The 22,232-nt window shown below is 42.6% G+C and overlaps 1 protein-coding gene across 2 annotated transcripts in view; it reads right to left on the bottom strand.

Moving 5' to 3' along the window:
- The window catches only part of RIOX2 (ribosomal oxygenase 2), a 33,050-nt gene extending 12,522 nt beyond the window's left edge, over nucleotides 1-20,528 (bottom strand). The window contains exons 1-4 of one of the 2 annotated variants that reach the window (XM_059164396.1): nucleotides 20,480-20,528; nucleotides 14,708-15,179; nucleotides 1,797-1,916; nucleotides 576-704 (exon numbers count right to left, since the gene is read on the bottom strand). In XM_059164396.1, coding sequence (XP_059020379.1) covers nucleotides 576-704; nucleotides 1,797-1,916; nucleotides 14,708-15,145 — 687 coding nt within the window. In that variant the 5' untranslated portion in view covers nucleotides 15,146-15,179; nucleotides 20,480-20,528. Of the gene's footprint in view, nucleotides 1-575; nucleotides 705-1,796; nucleotides 1,917-14,707; nucleotides 15,180-18,926; nucleotides 18,946-20,479 lie in introns of those variants that run through there. The other variant, XM_059164395.1, reaches the window with a different exon arrangement.
- Between the last annotated feature and the right edge of the window lie 1,704 nt (nucleotides 20,529-22,232).

The following is a 22,232-nucleotide window of genomic DNA, read 5'->3' as shown; positions in this document are numbered from 1 at the left end:
CTGTGCTCTGCCTAAGTAAGCTATAACCAGGTCCCGTGGGCTGGCTTAGATTTGGTGAAGCCGCCCAAGGCCAAACCTCCCACTTCTACTCTGGAGAAGTTAGTGGTCAGCCAATTCACAATCCATTCCTGTGGAACTTGATTATATTTGGAGATGCGTTGTTTAGAAAATGAACTTAACGTTTCCTCAGTCGTTCTACAGGTACAAACACCAAGTCTCCTTTAGATGCTGCACGTGTTGGGTGCCTGGGTGGGTCAGTGGGTTAAGCCTCTGCCTTCAACTCGGATCATGATCTCGGAGTCCTGGGATTGAGTCCCACATTGGGCTCTGCTCTGCAGAGAGCCTGCTTCCTCCTCTCTCTCTCTCTACCTGCCTCTCTGACTACTTGTGATCTCTCTGTCAAATAAATAAATAAAATCTTAAAAAAAAAAAAAAAAAAAGCTGCACATGCTAACGAGCGAGAGCCAGCTCGACCCCACACTCTTGCATATATTCCCATGGGGACCACTGAACACACACTAAAACCCAAACGGAAACCTGTGTCAGGAGCAGCAGCCAGGACGGAAGTCGCGTACCTTCAACGTGAACTCATGGGTCGGCCTCCCAATCCTGTCCTCGGACTCCACGCTGTACTCCTGGGCCAGGGGCACAGTCGGACGGTAGAGACGCCAGTGTTTCTCTCCTTCCAGCTGCAGGATGAAGACCTACAGAGAGCCACAGGGCCCAGGAGTGTCAGTGAGCTTCCTGACAACTCACGTGGCAGAGTGGTGCTAGAGCATTAGCCCTCCAAAGGCTCAGATGGATTACAAGTTTCAGATAAAAAATAAAAATGAGGGATTAGTGAGGCATTTCACTCTACACTTAAAAGTTGCCACCGCCGGTTTCCACTTTTAAAAACAGGTGACCATGAGCCCCGATACTGGAAGGATACTCATTCTCTTCACTGTAATAAAGCCTCACTGGGTTCTTTATATCCCCCCATCTCCTGCCTTTAAATCTTCCATCAGACAGCTGAAAGCCCATAATCTCCGATGGAAAAGCCAAGCTTCATATATTCCTCAGGGTCTAAAATCCTGAATATCATCCTTGGCAGACAGGAAAACTTCAAGTTTTTTATTCTTCACTCAGCCAAAGGTACCTCAAAGCTCTGCTTAAAATATTAACAACAAAACCAAAAAATTTTAGGCAATGTATTGGTATGACAGTGCTTTCAAATGGGCGAAAAGGGGCTTTTTACTAATAACTCTGTGTTCATAACCTGTCTTAGCATAAAAGGAAAGCAACAGACTCCCTAGGCCAAAGAGTTAACTTGTTTGGCAGCCACATGACAATGAACCAACACTTGTCAAGGGGCCAGACCTTAAGTGAAACCATGACCTCCGTTCAAGCTGCCCCGAGATTTTCACAAATGGAAAAAATTATCTATTTTTGGCAGCTCCAGAAAAAGAACAGAATGAAAGCAGATGTAAGGATTACTTGTGACCTCACTTTACTAAAACCCTTACATTGTGAAATTAGAGAAAAAGCCAATCACGCTTTTCTATAGACAGGTTCAATAAATACCTGTTCATAGGAGTGTGTAGCTCTTTATATTAGTAAACCTAGGAACCACCTCTCCCCTTTGAGAAGGAGCAGGAAACTAGTTTGGTGGAATTGATCTGACACAACATCTAGGTGAGGTCAAGATCTCTGGGGCCACACAGCAAGAAGGACAGGGAGCTGAACTGAATCCCAACATCTAACTCAGTCACAAGCAGTGACTCCTTCCCTGAGCAGAACAATTTTCTTCCTCTTACCTCCACATCATCATAATGGGGTGGGAGGCCCTGGGATCCTGCAGGCGTTATGTACACATTCGAGCCAACCAAGGAGCCAAAGTAGCATTCTAGCTTCTCCTGGATCCTCCAAAGCTCATCCTTAAAAAGAAAGGAAGGAAGAAAGGTGGGAGAAGAGGTGAAAAATATGTCAGAAACAAGAGCAAGAACATGTTCTTATTCACTTAGCAAGTCTTTACTGCACAGCTATCATGTTCCAGATGCCTGAGAATTCAGCAGTGAAAGAGCCAATAGCTCTGTGCTCAAGAGGCTTCCATCCTGAAGATGGTGGAGGAGTAGGAGATCTAAATTTCATCGGGTCCCAGGAATCATCTAGATAGTTATCAAACCATTCCGAACACCTAAAACTCAATAGGAGATCGAAGAAAAGAATAGCAGCAATTCTAGGAACAGAAAAGCAACCACTTTCTGGAAAGTAGGATGTGCGGAGAAGTGAATCCAAGGCAACGTACAGGAAAATAGTCCATGGGGGGAGGGGCCGACTCCCAGTAAGCGGTAGAGCAGTGCAGCACAAAAACATAACTTTTAGAAGTCTACTCCACTGAGGGATATTGCTCCGGGGGGTGGAGGGGGCCCTCATGGGGACAGTGTGGTCTCAGGACCCTCAGGGTCACAGAAAGACTGGGGGTACCTGAATGTGGCAGAGCCCCCAGGTATTAGAGTAGGGAAGCCAGCTGCAGAGACGGAACCAAGGAGTGGGCTCTCACCTCAGGGTTGCCATAAACCATGATTTCTGGCACTGCTGGGCCACAGCTCTTTGAGCAAGGACCCCACAAGTGGTAGATCCCAGGAGACTCCTTCCTTCCCCCTCTGGGAGGAGCAATGCGGAAGCGTGTTGTAGGAATCTGCTGGGTTTGGAGACTCCAAATGGGGTTGTGTGCCAGAGACAGAAACACTTGGTCACAGGCTGGGAGAGCACAGAGTGCAACCGGAGACCAGGGAGACAAGAGTGATTGACTATTTTTCTCTGAGGGTGCAGTGAGGAGTGGGGCTCTGAGCTCTTGGCTCCTATGGGGCTAGAGATTTGAGGCCACTATCCTCATTCCTGTCCTCTAAAGTTGTATGCAAAGAATTCAGGAAACAAAAGCTACAGAGGCAAACCCACACAGATTGCTTAGCCTGACCCCTGGCAAGGGCGGTGAAGTTCTACCTAGGACAAACAAATCTGCGAATCACTGCAACAGGCCCCTCCCACAAGAAGATCAACAAGAACATCCAGCCAGACCAAGTTCACGATCAATGAGAACAGCAGAACTCCAGACATAGAGGAACATTTGGTATACAGTTTCTTCTAACAGATCAAAATATACCCTAAATCTAACGTATGGGTTTGTTCTAGTCTCCAGGCCGATCACATTCTCTTCTTTCTTCCTTCCTTCCTTTCTTTTTTTCTTTATTCAACCAACTTCTTGTCTTATCAATTCCTTTTTTAGAATCTTTTTTTCATTTTCATCTTTACAGTCATATTCCATTCCTTCATCATGTTTATTTTTGTATACACATGTTTTTCATTCTTTATATGTTTTCTTTCTATATATGTTTTACTTTCTTTAAAATTTGGGGAGGCAGACCAAAATACACCCAAAATCAAGTGTATCACTCTGTTCTAATCATATATATACATATATATAAGCATATATATGTGTGTGTGTGTGTGTGTGTGTGTGTGTGTATTTTTCTCCTTCTTTCTCCTTTCTTTTCTCCCCAATTTCAGGTCTCTTCCGATTTGCTTAGAGTATATTTTTCTGGGGTTGTTGCTACCCTTTTAGTATTTTTTCTCTCATTCATCTATTCTTATCTGGGTAAAATGACAAGGCAGGAAAAGTCACTTCAAAAGAAAAGAACAAGAGGCAGTACTGACAGCAAGGAACCTAATCAATATGGACATTAGTAATATGTTAGAACCAGAGTTCAGAATGACGATTATCAAGAGGCTAGCTGGGCTTGAAAAAAGCATAGAAGATGCACAGAAGATACTTGAGAATCCCTTTCCGGAGGGGGGAAGAAAAAAACCCTTTCTGGACAAATAAAAGAACTAAAACCTAACCAAGTTGAAATCTAAAAAGCTGTTAATGAGGTGCAATAAAAAATGGAGGCTCTTAACTGCTAGGATAAATGAGGCAGAAGAGACAATTAATGATACAGAAGACCAAATAATGAAGAATAAAGAAGCCAAGAAAAAGACAGACAAACAACTACTTGACCATGAGGGGAGAGTTCAAGAGATAAGTGATACAATATTAGAATAATTGGGATCCCAGAAGACGAAGAAAAAGAGAGAGAGGGGCAGAATGTATATTAGAGCAAATTACAGTGCAAAATTTCCCTCATGTGGCTAAGGAAACAAGGATCAAAATCCAGGAGATACACAGAATCCCCCTCAAATTCAATAAAAATAGGACAACACCTTGTCCTCTAATAGTAAAACTCACAAGTCTCAGTGACAAAGCAAAAATCCTGAAACTAGCTCGGAACAAGAAGTCTGTAACACACAATAGTAGAAATATTAGATTGGCAGCAGACCTATCCACAGAGACCTGGCAGGCCAGAAAGGACTGGCATGATATATTCAGAGCACAAAATGAGAAAAATATGCGGCCAAGAATACTATATCCAGCTAGACTATCACTGAAAATAAACAGAGAGATAACAAACTCCCAGGAAAAACAAAAACTAAAAGAATTTGCAAACACCAAACCAGTCCTACAGGAAATATTGAAAGTTGTCCTCTAAACAAAGAGAGAGCCTAAAAGTAATAAAACAGAAAGGAACAGAGACAATATACATTAATAGTCACCTTACAGACAATACAATGACACTAAATTCATATTTTCGATAGTTACCTTGAATGTAAATGTGCTAAATGCCTCCAGTCAAAAGACACAGGATATCAAAATGAATTTTATAAAAAAAAGACCCATTGATATGCTGTCTGCAAGAAACCCACTTTAGACCCAAAGACACCTCCAGATTTAAAGTGAGGAGGTGGAAAACAATTTACCATGCTAATGGACACCAAATGAAAGCTGGGGCGGCAATCCTTGTATCAGAACAATTAAATTTTAAGCCAAAGACCACAATAATAGATGAGGAAGGACATTATATCAATCTTAAAAGGTCTATCCAACAAGAAGATCTAACAACTTTAAATATCTATGCTCCTAACATAGGATCAACCAATTATATAAGCCAATTAATAACAAACTCAAAGAAACACATTGAGGATAATATATAATAGTAGGGGACTTTAACACTCCCCTCACTGAAATGGCCAGATAATCTAAGCAAAAGATCAGCAAGGAAATAAAGATTTTAAATGACACAATGGACCAGATGGACATCACAGATATATTCAGAACATTCCAACCCCAAGCAACAGAAGATGTATTCTTCTCTAGTGCCCATGGAACATTCTCCAGAATAGATCATATCCTGAGTCACAAATCAGATCTCAACTGGTACCAAAAGATTGGGATCATTCTCTGCCTATTTTCAGACTACAGTGCTTTGAAACTAGAACTCAACCACATGAAGAAAGTTGGAAAGAACTCAAATACAAGGAGGGTAAAGAGCATCCTACTAAAGAATGAATGGATCAACCAGGAAATTAAAGAAGAATTGATTAAATTCACGGAAACAAATGAAAATGAAAACACAACTGTTCAAAATCTGTGGGACACAGCAAAGGTGGTCCTGAGAGGAAAATATACAGCAATACAAGCTTTTCTCAAGAAACAAGAAAGGTCTTAAGTATACAACCTAACCCTATACCTAAAGGAGCTAGAGAAAGAATAGCAAAGAAAGCCTAAACCCAGCAGGAGAAGAGAAATAATAAAGATCAGAGTACAAACCAATGAAATAGAAACCAAAAGAACAGTAGAACATATCAATGAAACTAGGAGTTGGTTCTTTGAAAGAATTAATAAGGTTGATAAAACCCTGCCAGACTTACCCAAAAGAAAAGAGAAAGGACCCAAATAAATTAATAAATTAATAAAATCATGAATGAAGAGGAGAGATCACAACCAACACTAAAGAAATACAAACAATTAATCCAACCAACTATACACCAGCAAATGTGACAATCTGAAAGAAATGGATGTATTCCTAGAGGCGTATAAACTACCAAAACTGAACCAGGAAGAAATAGAAAACCTGAACAGACGCATAACTAGTAAGGAGATTGAAGCAGTCATCAAAAATCTCCCAACAAGAGTCCAGGGCCACATGACATCCCAGGGGAATTCTACCAAATATTTAAAGAAAAATTAATACCTATTTTCCTAAAACTGTTCCAAAAAGTAGAAATGGAAGGAAAACTTCCAAACTCATTTTATGAGGCATTACCTTGATCCCAAAACCATACAAAGACCCCACAAAAAGGAGAATTACAGACCAATATCCCTGATGAACACACAGGCAAAAATTCTCACCAAAATACTAGCCAATAGCATCCAACAGTTCACGAAAAGGATTATTCACCACAACCAAGTGGGACTTATTCCTGGGCTTTAAGGTTGGTTCAGTATCTGCAAATCAATGTGATAAAAGACATTAATAAAAGAAAAAATAACCATATGATCCTCTCAACAGATGCTGAAAAAGCATTTGACAAAGTACAACATCCCTTCTTAACTAAAACTCTTCACAGTGTGCAGATAGATGGTATATACCTCAATATCATCAAAGGTATGAAAAACCCTAGCAAATATCATTCTCAATGGGGAAACACTGAGAGCTTTTCTACGAAGTTCAGGAACATGGCAGGGCTGTCCACTATCACCACTGCTATTCAACACAGTACTACAAGTCCTAGACTCAGCAATCAGACAACAAAAAGAAATAAAATGCATCCAAGTCAGTCAAGAAGTCAAACTCTCACTCTTTGCAGGTAATATGATACTTTATGTGGAAAACCCAAATGACTCCACTCTAAAACTGCTAGAACTCATACAGGAATTCAGTAAAGTTTCAGGATATAAAGTTAATACACAGAAATCAGCTTCATTTCCATACACCAACAGCAAGATAGAAGAAAGAGAAGTTAAGGAGTCAATCCCATTTACAATTACACCCAAAACCATAAGGTACCTAAGAATAAACCTACCCAAAGAGGCAAAGAGTCTGTACTCACAAAACTATAAAGTACTGCTGAAAGAAATTGAGGAAGACACAAAGAAATGGAAAAACATTCCATGCTCATAGATTGGAAGAAAAAATATTGTGAAAATGCCTATGCTACCTAACGCAATCTATGCATTTAATGCAATCCCTATCAAAATACCATCAATTTTTTTCAAAGAAAGAGAATAAATAATCCTAAAATTTATATGGAACCAGAAAAGGCCCTGAATAGCCAGAGGAATGTTGAAAAAGAAACCCAAAGTTGGTGGCATCACAATTCCAGACTTCAATCTCTATTACAAAGCTGTAATCATCAAGATGGTATGGTACTGGCACAAAAACAGACACACAGATCACTGACACAGAATAGAAAGCCCAGAAATGGACCCTCAACTCCTTGGTCAACTAATCTTCGACAAAGCAGGAAAGAATGTCCAATGGAAAAGAGACAATCTCTTAAAAAAGAGGTGTTTGGAAACTTGGATAGCCGCATGCAGAAGGATGAAAGTGGACAATTTCCTTATACCGCACACAAAAACAGACTCAAAAAATGGATGAAAGACCTCAATCTGAGACAGGAATCTATCAAAGTCCTTGAGAACACAGGCAGCAACCTCTTCAACCTCAGCTGCAGCAACTTCTTCCTAGAAACATCACTGAAGGCAAGGGAAGCAAGAGAAAAAATGAACTACTGGGACTTCATCAAGATCAAAAGCTTTTGCACAGCAAAGGAAACAGTCAACAAAACCAAAAGACAACTGACAGAGTGGGAGAAGATATTTGCAAACGACATATCAGATAAAGGGCTAGTTCCAAAAATCTATAAAGAACTTATCAAACCCAACACCCAAAGAACAAATAATCCAGTCAAGAAATGGGCAGAAGACATGAACAGACATTTCTGCAAAGAAGACATCCAGATGGCCAACAGACACATGAAAAAGTGCTCCACATCACTTGGCATCAGGGAAATACAAATCAAAACCACAGTGAGATACCACCTCACACCAGTAGAATGGCTAAAATTAACCAGTCAGGAAATGGCAGGTTTGGGCGAGGATGCGGAGAAAGGGGAACCCTCCTACATTGTTGTTGGGGATGCAAGCTGGTATATCCCCTCTGGAAAACAGTATGGAGGTTCTTCAAGAAGTTGAAAAGAGAGCTACCCTATGACCCAGCAATTGCACTACTGGGTATTTACCCTAAAGATACAAATGTAGTGATCCGAAGGGGCATGTGCACCTGAATGTTTATAGCAGCAATGTCCACAATAGCCAAACTATGGAAAGAACCTAGATGCCCATCAACAGATGAATGGATAAAGATATGGTACACAAACACACATACATACACACACACACGAATACTATGCAGCCATCAAAAACCCAAAATCGGGGCGCCTGGGTGGCTCAGTGGGTTAAGCCTCTGCCTTCGGCTCAGGTCATGATCTCAGGGTCCTGGGATCAAGTCCCGCATCGGGCTCTCTGCTCAGCAGAGAGCCTGCTTCCTCCTCTCTCTCTCTGCCCGCCTCTCTGCCTACTTGTGATCTCTGTCTGTCAAATAAATAAATAAAATCTTTAAAAAAAAAAAAATACCAAAATCTTGCCATTTGCAACAACGTGAATGAAACTAGAGGGTAGTATGCTAAGCAAACTAAATCAGAGAAAGAGAATCATCATATGATCTCTCTGATATGAGAAGTGTGATAGGCAGGACTGGGGTCCGTGGCGGGAATGGAGGGAAAAATGAAACAAGATGGGACCAGGGAGACAAACTGTAAGTGACTCTTATCTCAGGAAACAAACTGAGGGCTGCTGGAGGGTGGTGGGCAGTAGGGACAGGGTGGCTGGGTGAGGGACACTGGGGAGGGTATGTGCTATGATGAGTGCTGTAAATTGGGTAAGACTGATGATTCACATACCTGTACCCCTGGGGCTAATAATACATTATATGTTAAATAAAAAATTAAAAATTAAAAAATATATATATATATACATTAGATCTTTCATGGCCCTGCGTAAAATCCTGCATGACTCCTGATTCCCTGCCTTGCCAATTTCTCAGTTTTCTGTATTATTCTTCACTAGGGTGGAAGCTGCTTTTATTTTTTTAAATTAACATATAATGTATTATTTGCCCCAGGGGTACAGGTCTGTGAATCACCAGGTTTACACACTTCACAGCACTCACCATAGCACATACCTTCCCCAGTGACCATAACCCCACCACCCTCTCCCTGGCAATCTTAAATTTGTTTTGTGAGATTAAGAGTCTCTTATGGTTTATCTCCCCAACAATCCCATCTTGTTTTATTCTTTTCCTACCCCCCCAAACTCCCCACGTTGCCTCTCAACTTCCTCGTATCAGGGAGATCATATTATAATTGTCTTTCTCCGATTGACTTAAAGCATAATACCCTCTAGTTCCATCCACGTCATCGCAAATGGCAAGATTTTATTTCTTTTGATAGCTGCATAGTATTCCATTGTATATACATACCACCTCTTCTTTATCCATTCATCTGTTGATGGGCATCTAGGTTCTTTCCATAGTTTGGCTATTGTGGACATTGCTGCTATAAACATTCAGGTGCACATGCCCCTTCGGATCACTACATTTGTATCTTTAGGGTAAATACCCAGTAGTGCAATTGCTGGGTCATAGGGTAGCTCTCTTTTCAACTTCTTGAGGAACCTCCATACTGTTTTCCAGAGGGGATATACCAGCTTGCATCCCCAACAACAATGTAGGAGGGCTCCCCTTTCTCCGCATCCTCGCCAGCATCTGTCATTTCCTGACTGGTTAATTTTAGCCATTCTACTTGTGTGAGGTGGTATGGTTTTGATTTGTATTTCCCTGATGCCAAGTGATGTGGAGTACTTTTCCATGTGTCTGTTGGCCATCTGGATGTCTTCTTTGCAGAAATGTCTGTTCATGTCTTCTGCCCATTTCTTGACTGGATTTTTTGTTCTTTGGGTGTTGGGTTTGATTTATAGATTTTGGAACTAGCCCTTTATCTGATATGTCGTTTGCAAATATCTTCTCCCACTCTGTCAGTTGTCTTTTGGTTTTGTTGACTGTTTCCTTTGCTGTGCAAAAGCTTTTGATCTTGATGAAGTCCCAGTAGTTCATTTTTCCCTTGCTTCCTTTGCCTTTGGCAATGTTTCTAGGAAGAAGTTGCTGCAGCTGAGGTTGAAGAGGTTGCTGCCTGTGTTCTCCTCAAGAATTTTGATGGATTCCTGTCTCACACTGAAGTCCTTCATCCATTTTGAGTCTATTTTCATGTGTGATATAAGGAAATTGTCCAGTTTCATTTTTATGCAGTATCTGTCCAAGTTTCCCAACATCATTTTTTGAAGAGACTGTCTTTTTTCCATTGGACATTCTTTCCTGATTTGTCAAAGATTAGTTGACCATAGAGTTGAGAGCTAAAGTACATTTCTGAAAGCTCACTCTGGCTACTGTGTGGAGAGTGGCCTGGAGAAAATGAAAAGACCTCAGTTGGGGAGCTATTAAGGCAGGAGCCCAGGTCAGAGATGAGCAGGGTGGTGGGGGGAAGAGGAGGTGGAGATGCACACTGGAAGTAGCACAGGCTGTGAGGGATTATGATGAACTACAGTGGGGTTTGGGAAGGGGAAGGGGATTAAAACCCTTCTAGATTTGGCTGGGTAATTAATTAGTGCCTGCTTCACCTTACTGAAATGGGAAAGACTCGTTAAAGTACAAGAATTTTTTTGCAGGTGGGGAGTGTTGTGGGGGTGTGCAGGGAGAGTTCTACAGTAGTTCCTGAGAGAGAGACTATGAATGCTGATTTTCCTGAGAGAGAGACTATGAATGCTGAGGAGAGGAGGGGAGCAATCAGGCCAGGCAGGTATTAGCCCCCCTTCTCTGCCAGGCCCTGTTTCTAAGTGCTTTACATACACTGGTTATATAAGCCTCCCAACAACCCTGTCCCGTAAGGGGAGCAATGTCTTAACGTCCGGTTCACAGATGAGGAAACCAAAGCACGAGAACACACAGCTAACATATGATGGAGCCAGGATTGAAATCCAGGCAGCCTGGCTGGAGCCCTTTAGCCCTGGCCCCATACTGCCTCTTTAGGAATCATCTGAAAGGAAACACAAGTCACTTCAAGGACACTAGCAGTTATTAAAGACATTCAGTCTCAAGGATATGAATGTACAGTGCTTAGCATACAAAAGACACTAAAATGTATTTTTAAAAGTTTGGGGAGTCAGCCAATGACTACAGCTTGGGAGTTGGTCTTACCATTTGACTAAAAAAGGATCTACAGTATTAAAAGTATCAAGTGGGAAAGAATTAGGTCAGTAGGAAAAGCACTTTGGAAGACACCTTTATAAAGACCACTGGGCTACTGATCCATTTATAGATCAAGGGTTCTAATTAACAGAGGAAGAATAACTTAATGGCTTCTGAGTAGCTCCAAGGAGTTAAGAGAGCCCCCAAAGAGCCTAATTTATACCAGGGAGGAGCCAGCAGGATCTGGCTTTGTAATTACACCCATACTATAACTGGAACCATTAGAAAACCAGGGCTACTCCTTCTGATGGCCTGAGAGGCATCTCAGGACCAGATGGGTGACTTTATGCCTCCCAGCTCAAGCATCTGGGTCTATTGGTTGCATAATTTTTCAATTCTCCTGGACCTTTAGCTCCTGATTCTGCTAAGTATAGCCTAGTAGAAAGAGACATGAAGTCAAACCACCTCAATCCAAGTTGTAGTTACAAACTAAATGACTTTAGCATCTTTATTGTAAAATGAGTACTCCCCCACTAAGACTGATAAAACAACTTAATTGCAAGGCAATATACAAATGTTATTGCCTCACCAACATTGACTTACTTAGGCACAAACAAGGCTCTTAAAACCTATCTTCTGGGGCACCTGGGTGGCTCAGTCATTACATGTCAGCCTTTGGCTCAGGTCATGATCCCAGGGTACTGGGATCGAGCCCCATGTCCAGCTTCCTGCCGAGCAAGGAGCCTCTTCCTCCCTCTCCTGCTCCTCCTGATTATGCTCTTTTCTTTGTCAAATAAATGAATAAAATCTTAAAACAAAACAAAACACCTGTCTTTTTTTAAAGATTTTTTAAAAAATGTATTCATTCATGAGACAGAGAGAGAGAGAGGGAGAGCAAGCTCCCTGCAGAGCAGGGAGCCCAATGCAGGACTCGATCCCAGGACCCCAGGATCATGACCTGAGCTAAAGGCAGACACCTACCTGACAGAGCCACCCAGGCAATCAAAATTTGTCTGCTTTAAGTCAGGACTCCCAACCTTGTCTGGCGATGCCAGTGAGGACCCCGGAGCAGAGAAAAGCGAAGGTGGAAGCTTCTCCCCTAGCTAGGTACAACCTTCTCTCTCCACTGACCTACTCATAAAAATCAAAACTGAATGCAACTGCTTGTGGAACCAGAAGCCCATGGGTACACCTAAAGAAAGGCAAAAACAAACATGGTAAAGCCCTGCTACGTAGCAATCAACATCTTTAAAGGTATGGCAGGAAAATGCCTTAGATTTGGAGTCAGAAGTCCTTACTTAGCAGCTATGGAAAAGGCCCATAGCTCTGAACTCCAATGTTTTCACATACAAAATAGAGTGAATGCCTTATTTCAAATGTCTATTAGAAGGTTCCAAAGTGGGGCACTTGTGTGCCTCAGTAGGTTATGCATCTGACTTCAGCTAGGGTCATGATCTTGGGCTCCTGGGATTGGGCTCTGTGCTCTATGGGGAGAGTCTACTTCTCCCTCTTCCTCCACACTTCCCCTGCTCCTGCTCTCTCTCTCTCTCAAATAAATAAATAATATAAAAAAAGACAATTCAAAAGTGAACATATGTGGATTTGGTAAACACACTCAGACCTCTGACATATGGATACCCAAAGAAGGTGGGAAACAACTTAGGGCTCTCTGATTACCTCCTTATTCATTTCCAGACCAACTAGAAAAGGATTTGTACACATTCTGAAGACACTGTCTACTTTAACAGTCTCTCAACCTAGCCAGTGATGAACTGCCTCTAGGCTTTTACTATCCTGATATTAATATGCACATTCCTAAACACACACACACACTAAACCTTCTCATAATAAACTATTTAGAACCCAGCATCCACTCTAAGAGGGTGAGCTCCTACAGGTCTCTCAGGTGGTAGAAAGAGAAAATTAGCAGGGTATATCCCAGTCTAGCCAGGGGGCTGACTTTAGACCAAGAAAGCTCATCCTTCCCACTTTCCTAAACTTGGCCAAAGAGCTGAGTCAACAGGGCAAAGAAAATACATTCTTGGCCACCTGGAATCAGAGGAGAAATGTGCAGGACTTAAGAGATGAGCAGGAAAAGCCCAAGATGATTCTAGAGTAGAGTAATGACAGCCACTAAGGACACCACTCATATGGCAAATGATAACCTTTCACTAGTTTGTTACCAAATTACATATAATCAACTTCGTTGACCTTTTATATTCATAGTTATTAAGTGTCTAAAACCCACTTTTTAAAAAAAGTGCTGCTTCTATCCAACGAAAGAGTCAAGGACTAGCTCAAAGAGAAGCACCATGGTATCCATATTTCCTGAATTAAAATCATGACTTGGTCTGGCAAGTTATTTATAAATTCTTTTTCAGTGTTTGGGCCAAAAGGTTGGCACTCCAGGAACAATTCAACTTCTTATGACTGCATGAGATGGACTATCTGAAATCAGGACTTGTACTGAAACATCTAAGAATACCTATACTTTATCCAGAGCACGAATAGGTTCAAGTTACTCTGGACAAGAGAGGAAAAGGCATTCACTAGATCTGGCCAATGGGCTCTAACAAAGCAACTAAATTCAGTCATAGGAAACAGTACTGATAACTGCTGACAAAGTCCCAGGAGCCATCACACAGCCAGAATCCTCACCAGGGAACCTCAAAGACAGCTCTCCTCCTCCTCCCACGCTGCCATTTTGGTTCCGCCATGGGTCATGAAAGGGGATTTCTGAACTGAAAAGAGGCCCTCATTTGTTCTGGGCTACCTGTCATCTAAAGATCTCAAACATCTACAAAAGCAGATTAGCTAAGATTGTATTTTATGAAGCAGACACTGAGCAGAGAGAAAGTCAATTATTTCTTGAATGTTAAGCCTGATATAAAATAAATAAAAATGAGCCAAAACTCCCAGACTTGCAAATCAAAGCTACTTTCCACCTGTGATGGCCTCCCTGGGAGTAGTTCCAGGACCCACACCCTCCAAGTTACCTGGAGGCTGTTAATAAGGGTAAAGTCTCATTCTTAAACATGCATCTGGTACTTTATCTGGTCACAGCTCCAAAGCCTCTACTTAGCTCGTTTGTGAGCAGTAAAGGGAACCAACTTCAAGAAGAAAATGATCACCCTGACACTATCATGTCTTAAATTATAATGACAGGATAAACCAAATAGAAATGTCTACCATACACACCGAAACATAAACCACCCACAGAACATGCTCCTGGAGGTTTAATGTTAATTTATATACTTGCAATACAGTTTTTGCTGTGTGATGACACCGAATTATGTCCCCTTGAGTTGTTGGGTGATTCTAACAGTTTAGCCAAAAGATAACACAGGATCTCCTAATTTGGAATGGATTTTAAGAGCATTCAAACTGGCAGGACGCTAATCATCCCAGGTTCATCCCTGAGCTGATCTGGGGCCAAATGTTAGCACTTTAACACACGAAATGATTCTGTGATGAGGAGAATCTGTTACCTTAAATCTCTGAGGTTGGTGAAACTGAATTGTTGCCCTTTTCTGGTCAAAATCTTTTCTCAGCTGAAGGAAGTGCACTTTGCCATCTTTATTTAAAACCTTCTTCTTCCCGTTGACACAGCGGCAAACATTCACATCTCTTCCATAGTACATACCCCGGCTGCAGAGAATCTTCAGATCTGACAGCCTGAACAGAGACTGGTAATAAGTCGCCACTGCAGGGTCATCTCTCTGAATGAGAAGGGGCTTCTTCTCCCAGAATTCCTTGAAGAAAGTCTCTGTCTTGAAGGGGGAGATTAAACTTTCAAAGAGATCACTGGGGCTTTCAAAATTCAAAGTGGAGCAGGGTCCATCAGCTGCCTCCATCTTCAACTGCTTACAGGGAACAGATCCCTCTTCCTTCCCTTTCCCTGTGGGCTTTGCTTTCTTCGGCATCATTGCGTCCTCAAGACAAAGCAGTGAGGAAATGGACCTACCAAAGAACAAAGCACACGCATGGTTAGGCTAACTAGGAGTGCCAGTGTCTGTGTTAGCAGATCATGCACATGTGACCATGACACTTTCAGGAGAATTTGGAAGTCAATGCCATCTCCTCTGGGATGTGACAGAGCCTCCAGCCAACACCACAAATCCCAAGATAGGATTCAGCCTCAACCACTCTCCGATTACATATTCATATAAAAGAAAGCATGTTTTTCTTGTACATCAGCACTAAGTCATGAAATTTGTTGTCTGTTTATTAGGAGGTATAATGATCCCAAATGAATGGTTCTGCTATCTTGGCAGTTCCAGGTCACAGGTTCAGCCGGCGGCCGCTGACACAGCAGTCAAAAATCCCAAATTTGGCTTCTGTCAGCACCAGGTCCCAAGCCTAATTAGATGTACTCTTGAGTTACAAACACTTGCCTCGAGAACTACCAAGAGGGGCCCACTGCCAACTGCTCCTCGGCACAGCACCACCCCCAACTGCTTCAGGAAGGCGACCAATGTGCCCTGGGCCAGTGGCATCTCCTGGTGGCGGCAGCGAGAAGCTGCCTGTTCCCAAATCTTTTCCTCACCACATAAATCTCCTCACTTTTGATCTGCAGCTTATTCTTGAAAATTGCTACGTTATGGGAAACCCCGCTCCCATTAAAAAACAAACAAACAAAAAACCCAAAAAACACGAGTTAGAGGCTGCAGAGTAAAAGCTAAAGATAGGTATACCCCATCTTTAAAAAGCTTTAACTTTTAAATGAAGAGAAGACACAATAAAATACCAGTATCAGTAACCTCAGACACAGTGCTCCCCCCAACTTTAACATGCACGCCATCACCTGGGCATCTAGGGCTGAGGCAGGGCTGAGGTTCTGCATTTCTAACAAGATCCCAGGTAATAATGCTGCTGCTGGTCCACGGCCCACATCTGAGTAGCGACACCCCCAGCTTTGCTGAGCCTCTCTCGGAACTGCCCCCAAACCGCAACTACTGTCACATTTATAATGCTGCTGTCCTTCACCTTGGATTCAAGGATGGTATTTCAAATTACTTTCCAGAAACTGCAAGATTCTATTTCAGAGTGTATGTGTATCTGTATATTTGGGGTGTAGGCACATTGTTCTCAGCCGATTCTTTAAGAGTTTTTGGCTCCCCAAAAAGGATAAGAACCATTATGTTTATAAAAAAACAATTTTTCCCAAAGTCCAGTAACTTAATAGATGTTATGGTTTTCTGTTTTGTAGGGCTAGCAGAATTGTAAGAATACTGTTTTCTGCTCTTTTGTTATTATAATTAAGGTGCATTTCAGCTATATAGTGAACTAAGTAGAATTAGTGGTCTGGCCTGGCAAAAAAGTACCCTGGAAATACGTGTTACACACTGTAACAACCAATTTATAAATGAATGCAACCCAAATGTAAATGGAGCAATTTAGGAAGTGGAAACATCAAAATATACAACTCTAGTGGCCTCATTTTAGCCTCTAAACTTTGTACCCATAAACAGCTCAAATCAAGTGCTTTTGATAGGAAAACACAGGACTGAAGAGGAAAACGATTACAAATAGACACTAAAAGCTTGCGTTGGAGGAGTAAGGGCTTAAGCTTAGGGGAAAAATTTTTTTTGCAGTTTTAGGATATGTCATCCATAAGTCACACTTTCTGAAAATGTTCCCTATTCCTCCTAAGTTCCCGAGACCAGTTTGATTTCTTAACTGAAGAATCAAGGCTTCAGTGAGACAAAGTATTGCTAGTACTTAGAACCCAGATGTGGTAAAGAGACAAGGAGCTATGAAGACAGATTCATTAAAGACCACAACTAGTGCAGAAGAGTTACTGCCTGTCCTTCCAAAGGCCCCGTGTTTGGCTATTGTCTGAGAACTTAGATTTCAGGAGCATTCCTACCACCTTTAATTAATAAAAATGACTCACTGTGCCTATATTGTTTATGCACTGTGGTTTATAATGAAGAGGTTTTCCTTTTGGGAGTCTGGAATTCTGGTTGGGGCTTAGCACCAGGCAGAGGATGCCTACATGGTCGGCCCCCAATAAAAACCCTGAGTTCTGAAGTGTCTGTTGAGCCTCCCTGGTTGGCAATATTTCACAGGTATAGTCACAACTAGTTGCTGGGCCAATTAAGCACGTAGTCTGTTGCTTTAATAAATCAGCTGTGAGTCCCAGCAAATGACTGAACTTAGGAATGGTCTTAGAGAACCCCAACACATTGCTCCCAATTTTTAAAGCGTTAAATTGGTTCAGAAGGTTTGTATCATTAAGGTATCCTATAATGAAAAAGTAATTTCATAGTTAGCCATACATGTCTTATCTCTCAAAACTAGTCAGTTTAAAATTTATTTAAGGGATGTGGAGAGCAGGACAATAAAAGGCTTTTCTTTAAGCCCAATTTATAAATACAGTATAAGCACATTCTCTAGGAAGTGTGGTTAAACGAAGTACAAAAAATACTTAAGCTGAAAATAAAATCACTTAAAGCATTTTTTCCCATCTATAATCACCAATAAAATAAACCCAGCACTGACTGCATAACAAATGCTTTTGTTAGAATATAAATTTCACTACTCACAGTGCCAAAAGTTACAGCATGTTTTTCTATGTTCATATTGAAATGATTTGAGGCTCAGTTCATTGGAAACTGGCTAAGAGGTTACTGGGAAAATATACTATTTCTCTGATTCTCACACTACCCATATTGTAAGACAACCATTCTTTTTAACAGCTTTTGGGGGTGGAGGGGAGAAGAGATGACACACCTTACCACATTAAACATGTAAAAATCTTAAGATGCATCACAATTTCAGAAAAAGTAAAAAAGCCTATTTCAGAATCTAAAAAATATAGTAATTAAACAAGAACAACCTTTGTCTAGAGAAGTAAAGCCAACACAAGCCAGACCATAAACCTCACAGACCACCCAAACAGAAGTTAGAGTAAATATTTTTAAAGAGCTATAGGGGAAAAAAAAAAAGCTTTAAAAAAGTAATTGGGGGGTTGCCTGAGTGGCTCAGAGGGTAAAGCCTCTGCCTTCAGCTCAGGTCATGGTCTCAAGGTCCTGGGATGAGCCCCGCATCAGGCTCTCTGTTCAGCAGGGAGTCTGCTTCCCCCCTCTCTGCCTACTTGTGATCTCTCTCGGCATCAAATAAATAAATAAAATCTTTAAAAAAAAAAAAAAAAAAGAAAGAGAAAGTAATGTGGGGAGGGGGGTCCCCTGGTGGCTCAGGCTGTTAAGCAGCTGCATTTAACTCAGTTCATGATCCCAGGGTCCTGGGATATAGTCCCACAGTGGGCTCCCTGATCAGTGGGGAGTCTGCCCCTCCCTCTCCCTGTGCTCCACTCCTGGCTTATGCTCTCTCCTCTCTTGCTCATTCTCTCTCAAATAAATAAATTAAATCTTAAACAAAAAACAAACAGCAACTGGTATCCCATAATGTATACAAATAGAAAATCATGTTATATACCTGAAAGTAATATTATCTATCAATTATATTTCAATTTTTAAGGTTAAAACAAATGTTCCCAGTCTGAGTTGACTATAAACATTAAAGTGTAAAAAGATTAAACCAAAACTCAGTTCATATTTGACTAGCTGTCCATAAATTTAAAAAAAAAAAAAAAAAACTAATCTAACCAACTTTAAAGAATGAACTCTACAATAAAATCAATACTGATAACCATTCCACAGCTGATGAATTTAACAGAGCCTTTATATTTTTAAGTGTCCTAACCTCCTTTTCTGTAGAAATATTCCCTGACAAGAGGTCAACACAGCTTCTTGAGGACAACAGCTATCTGCACGTTCCCAGAGCCCAGCACAGAACGTGTCACATGGGTCCCCAAGAAATGTCTGCAGAATTCTCCTTTTTCATCTTTTATATATAATTTTAGAGAAAAGTCCTCAAAACCCTTACACAAAACAGGGTTGGGGAAAACAGTTTATTGAGTGGGGATTGTTCTGATGGCAGTTGTAGCTTGGGTTTTCCACTGCACTGTCAGAGCTGAATGGCACATTAGCCCTCAGTGGTGTGTCTTTATAGTCTCCAGAGGTGTCTTTTACAGGGTAGTCACCAGGAACACTTGTTCACATGCACACTTCTGGGCCCCATATGAAGCCCAATGGATTAGTCCTTCTGGTAGCTGGGGCCTAGAAATCCACATGAACGTAGTAAATTCCCCATAGGAATTCTGGATCCATTCACACCGAGTATAGTCAAATTCTGGTCAAAGGCACACACACAGGACAGAAATATCACCTGTAAGGAGGTCGCCTAGGCTGACCTAAACCATTTTTTGCTCAACAGAAACGTTTATCCAGAGGGAAAACTGGTTCTCTTGTTGACCTAAAGCTGTAATTGGCAGTTATCTTCTTTCCTGCATTTTAAGGAGAAAATGGATTATACCACATTTTGGTATAATAATAATATATAATAATAATAATAATATATAATCTCAGTATTTTGGTGATGCAGGACGTTCCAAAGGATGAGGCGGGAGAGGCAAAAGCATCCATCCAAGAGACTATGGCAGAGGCTGGGAAAATCGGGCTCCTCCACTTAAACGCGAGTCCAGTGAAATCAATGGCCTGGCGTCGAATTTACAATTAATTAGTGGACTAATCACATCCTGTGATTCCCAGGCCCCTGCTTCCTGAAAACAGTCAGCAACCTGGCCTCACTAACCTGTTGGACAACCCACTGTCGGGCCACCAGGCTAGTCACACGTGCTGAGTGAACTGCACGTGGGGGCTGGAATTTTAAAGTTAGGGCTGGACAGAGGGCCGCGGCTGCCCTGCTCCGCAGCCCGAGCTGCAGGTTCCCCAGCCGGGAAGCCTGTCTCCTAGGCCCGACCAGACTCCAGGAGCACAGACCACGTGGAGGCCAAGCTCCAAGGCAGCCTGCCGCCGGGGCCAGGGCGAGTGTCACTCTCCCTGCCGAGACTCCAAACTTTCCGAGCGCTCGTCCCAGTCTCCAGACCACCGGCGGCTCACGGGGGCCACTCTCGGTGCCCAGGTCACTCGAGACCCGACCCCTCCATCCGGGCAGCACCAGACCCGGCGTGTCCTCCCTGCCCCGGTCCCCGTAATCACGGAGCGCGTCAGCGCGCGTCCCCGGTCCGGAAAGCACCAGCGCCCGCCAGCCCGGGCCCCCGAGGCTCCCGGGGGCTCGGCTCTCAGGTCTGCCCCCCAGGCCCCACCCGCACACGCGCTCCGGCGGGGGAAGAGCGCTCACGACCCCGCCAGGGGCCGCGCGGGACAGCAGCAGGCGGAGACCGCAGCACTCACCCTGCTCGGCCTGTTGCGCGCGGCCGCGAGCGGGCGGGGCGGCGGCTGGGGGAGGGGCGGGCGGGGCGGGGCGGGACGGGCCGACGTGCGCACGCTGGGGGGCGGCCGGCTCAGGCTCCAGCTCCTGCCGCCGCCTTCCCGCCCCTCCCCTTCGATCCCGTGGTTCGTGCTTCTGGCTCCCGGGTACCCGTGCCGGCTACGTGTTCACGCCCGCCTGTTTTTCTTTTTAGTGTTAAAGGACATAGATGGTTCTTGTGTTTGTGTTTGTGTTTTGTTTTGTTTTTAGTTGGAGGCGGATGAGCCTCTGGATTTGGGGCAACAGTTTTAGTACAACCGGGTTCTTACTATGGGGAAACTGAGGCCCAGAGAGGCGAGGTGAGCTGTCCAAGGGAGCTAGATGTCCAAGGGAGCTGGACGTCCAGGTGCTCCCATCACTTTCTTTGGGGCTCTCTATGCTATGATAGGCTGTTCTGTATCGTCAGCGGTAATTTATATCGCGTTGCTCCCGCAGTGAGAATTAATCTTGGTTTAAAAGGATACTGGAAGTTCAGCAATTTTTTCATTTCGGCCTAAGGCTCTGTACGTTTGGGTAGGGAGGCTGGACCAACCGGACACCGGGTTCAAGGGCACATCTCTGCTCTGGCCTGTTTTCTTTGCTCTGTAGACCACCAAAGAAGACCCAGAGGAAATTATTTCATTCTGTCAAAATGACTGAGACTAATGCCTATTTCTGACAGGTGAGCAAATGGAAACAAAGTATATCTTTGTCTAACACTTGTCCCAAACTAACAGTAATAGCAAAACTTGAATGGAGTTCTTGCTAGCAGGGACCCTGCCAAGTGTTTCATCTGCTCTTCACTTCATCCTCTCTTCAACCTAGTACTTACCTTCCCTTACAGCAGAGGAAGCGGAGTCTGGAGAGGTTAGCTTGCACAAGCTCACCTTTAGATCTGGAGAAGATTTGTCTTTCAGGAAAGACTTTTTCAGAAAGATCTGTCTTCATAAAAGACTACAAAAAAAAAAAAATCCCTCTAATCCAGTTGACATTATATTGGTAATGTCCTTTCCTTTTTATTTTGACTACAAAACATCCACTCAAGATAATGTAAGAACAGTATTGATGTTACAAGGATTCAAAAAATGGTAAATTCTTACCCATGTCCATTACATGGAAAAGCAGTACTTTGTGTTTGTCGTAAAGAAGTCTCAATGTCAACACAAAAAGCCATTTCTCAGAATATAGAATAGCCCCTAAGACGTCTAACTGAACCAAAGTACATATTGAAGTCAGCTCTGCTGGGGAAAAATCATACATTGTGTATAGGAGTTCTCCTGTTGCAAATTTTGTCTTTCAGTGTGTTCTCTCTGATATTTTCATTATCATCCAGATTTCTTAACATGACAGGCAAAACAAAACAAAATGAAACGAAAGTCATGCTCATTCTTTTAGATCTAAACACGGCGGCTGGCATGCCTATAAAGGAAAGTAGGAGGGAGAGAAAGTGAGGAAAAGGAGAGGAAGAGAGAGAAGAGCTTCCAGCACCTATGACCTTCCTAACCTACTGTGGGAGTAATTGGTTTGTTGATCTTTTGCTTTTAGTCCTTCGAGTTTAAAGTTCTTCCAGAGGACAAGCAGCAGACTGCTCCGCCGTCTCCAGCTTTTTTATTCCAGAGTTATTAAGAAGTTGGTTATTTTGTTTCTGTAATCCATTTCCTCATGAAAACAATGTCAGAGATAGCCGAGTCATGGATG

This window comes from Mustela lutreola, chromosome 2 (genome assembly GCF_030435805.1).
Source record: "Mustela lutreola isolate mMusLut2 chromosome 2, mMusLut2.pri, whole genome shotgun sequence".
Lineage (NCBI taxonomy): Eukaryota > Metazoa > Chordata > Mammalia > Carnivora > Mustelidae > Mustela > Mustela lutreola.
The sequence above is the reverse complement of the archived record's forward strand: the minus strand, read 5'-3'. Positions and strand labels throughout refer to the sequence as shown.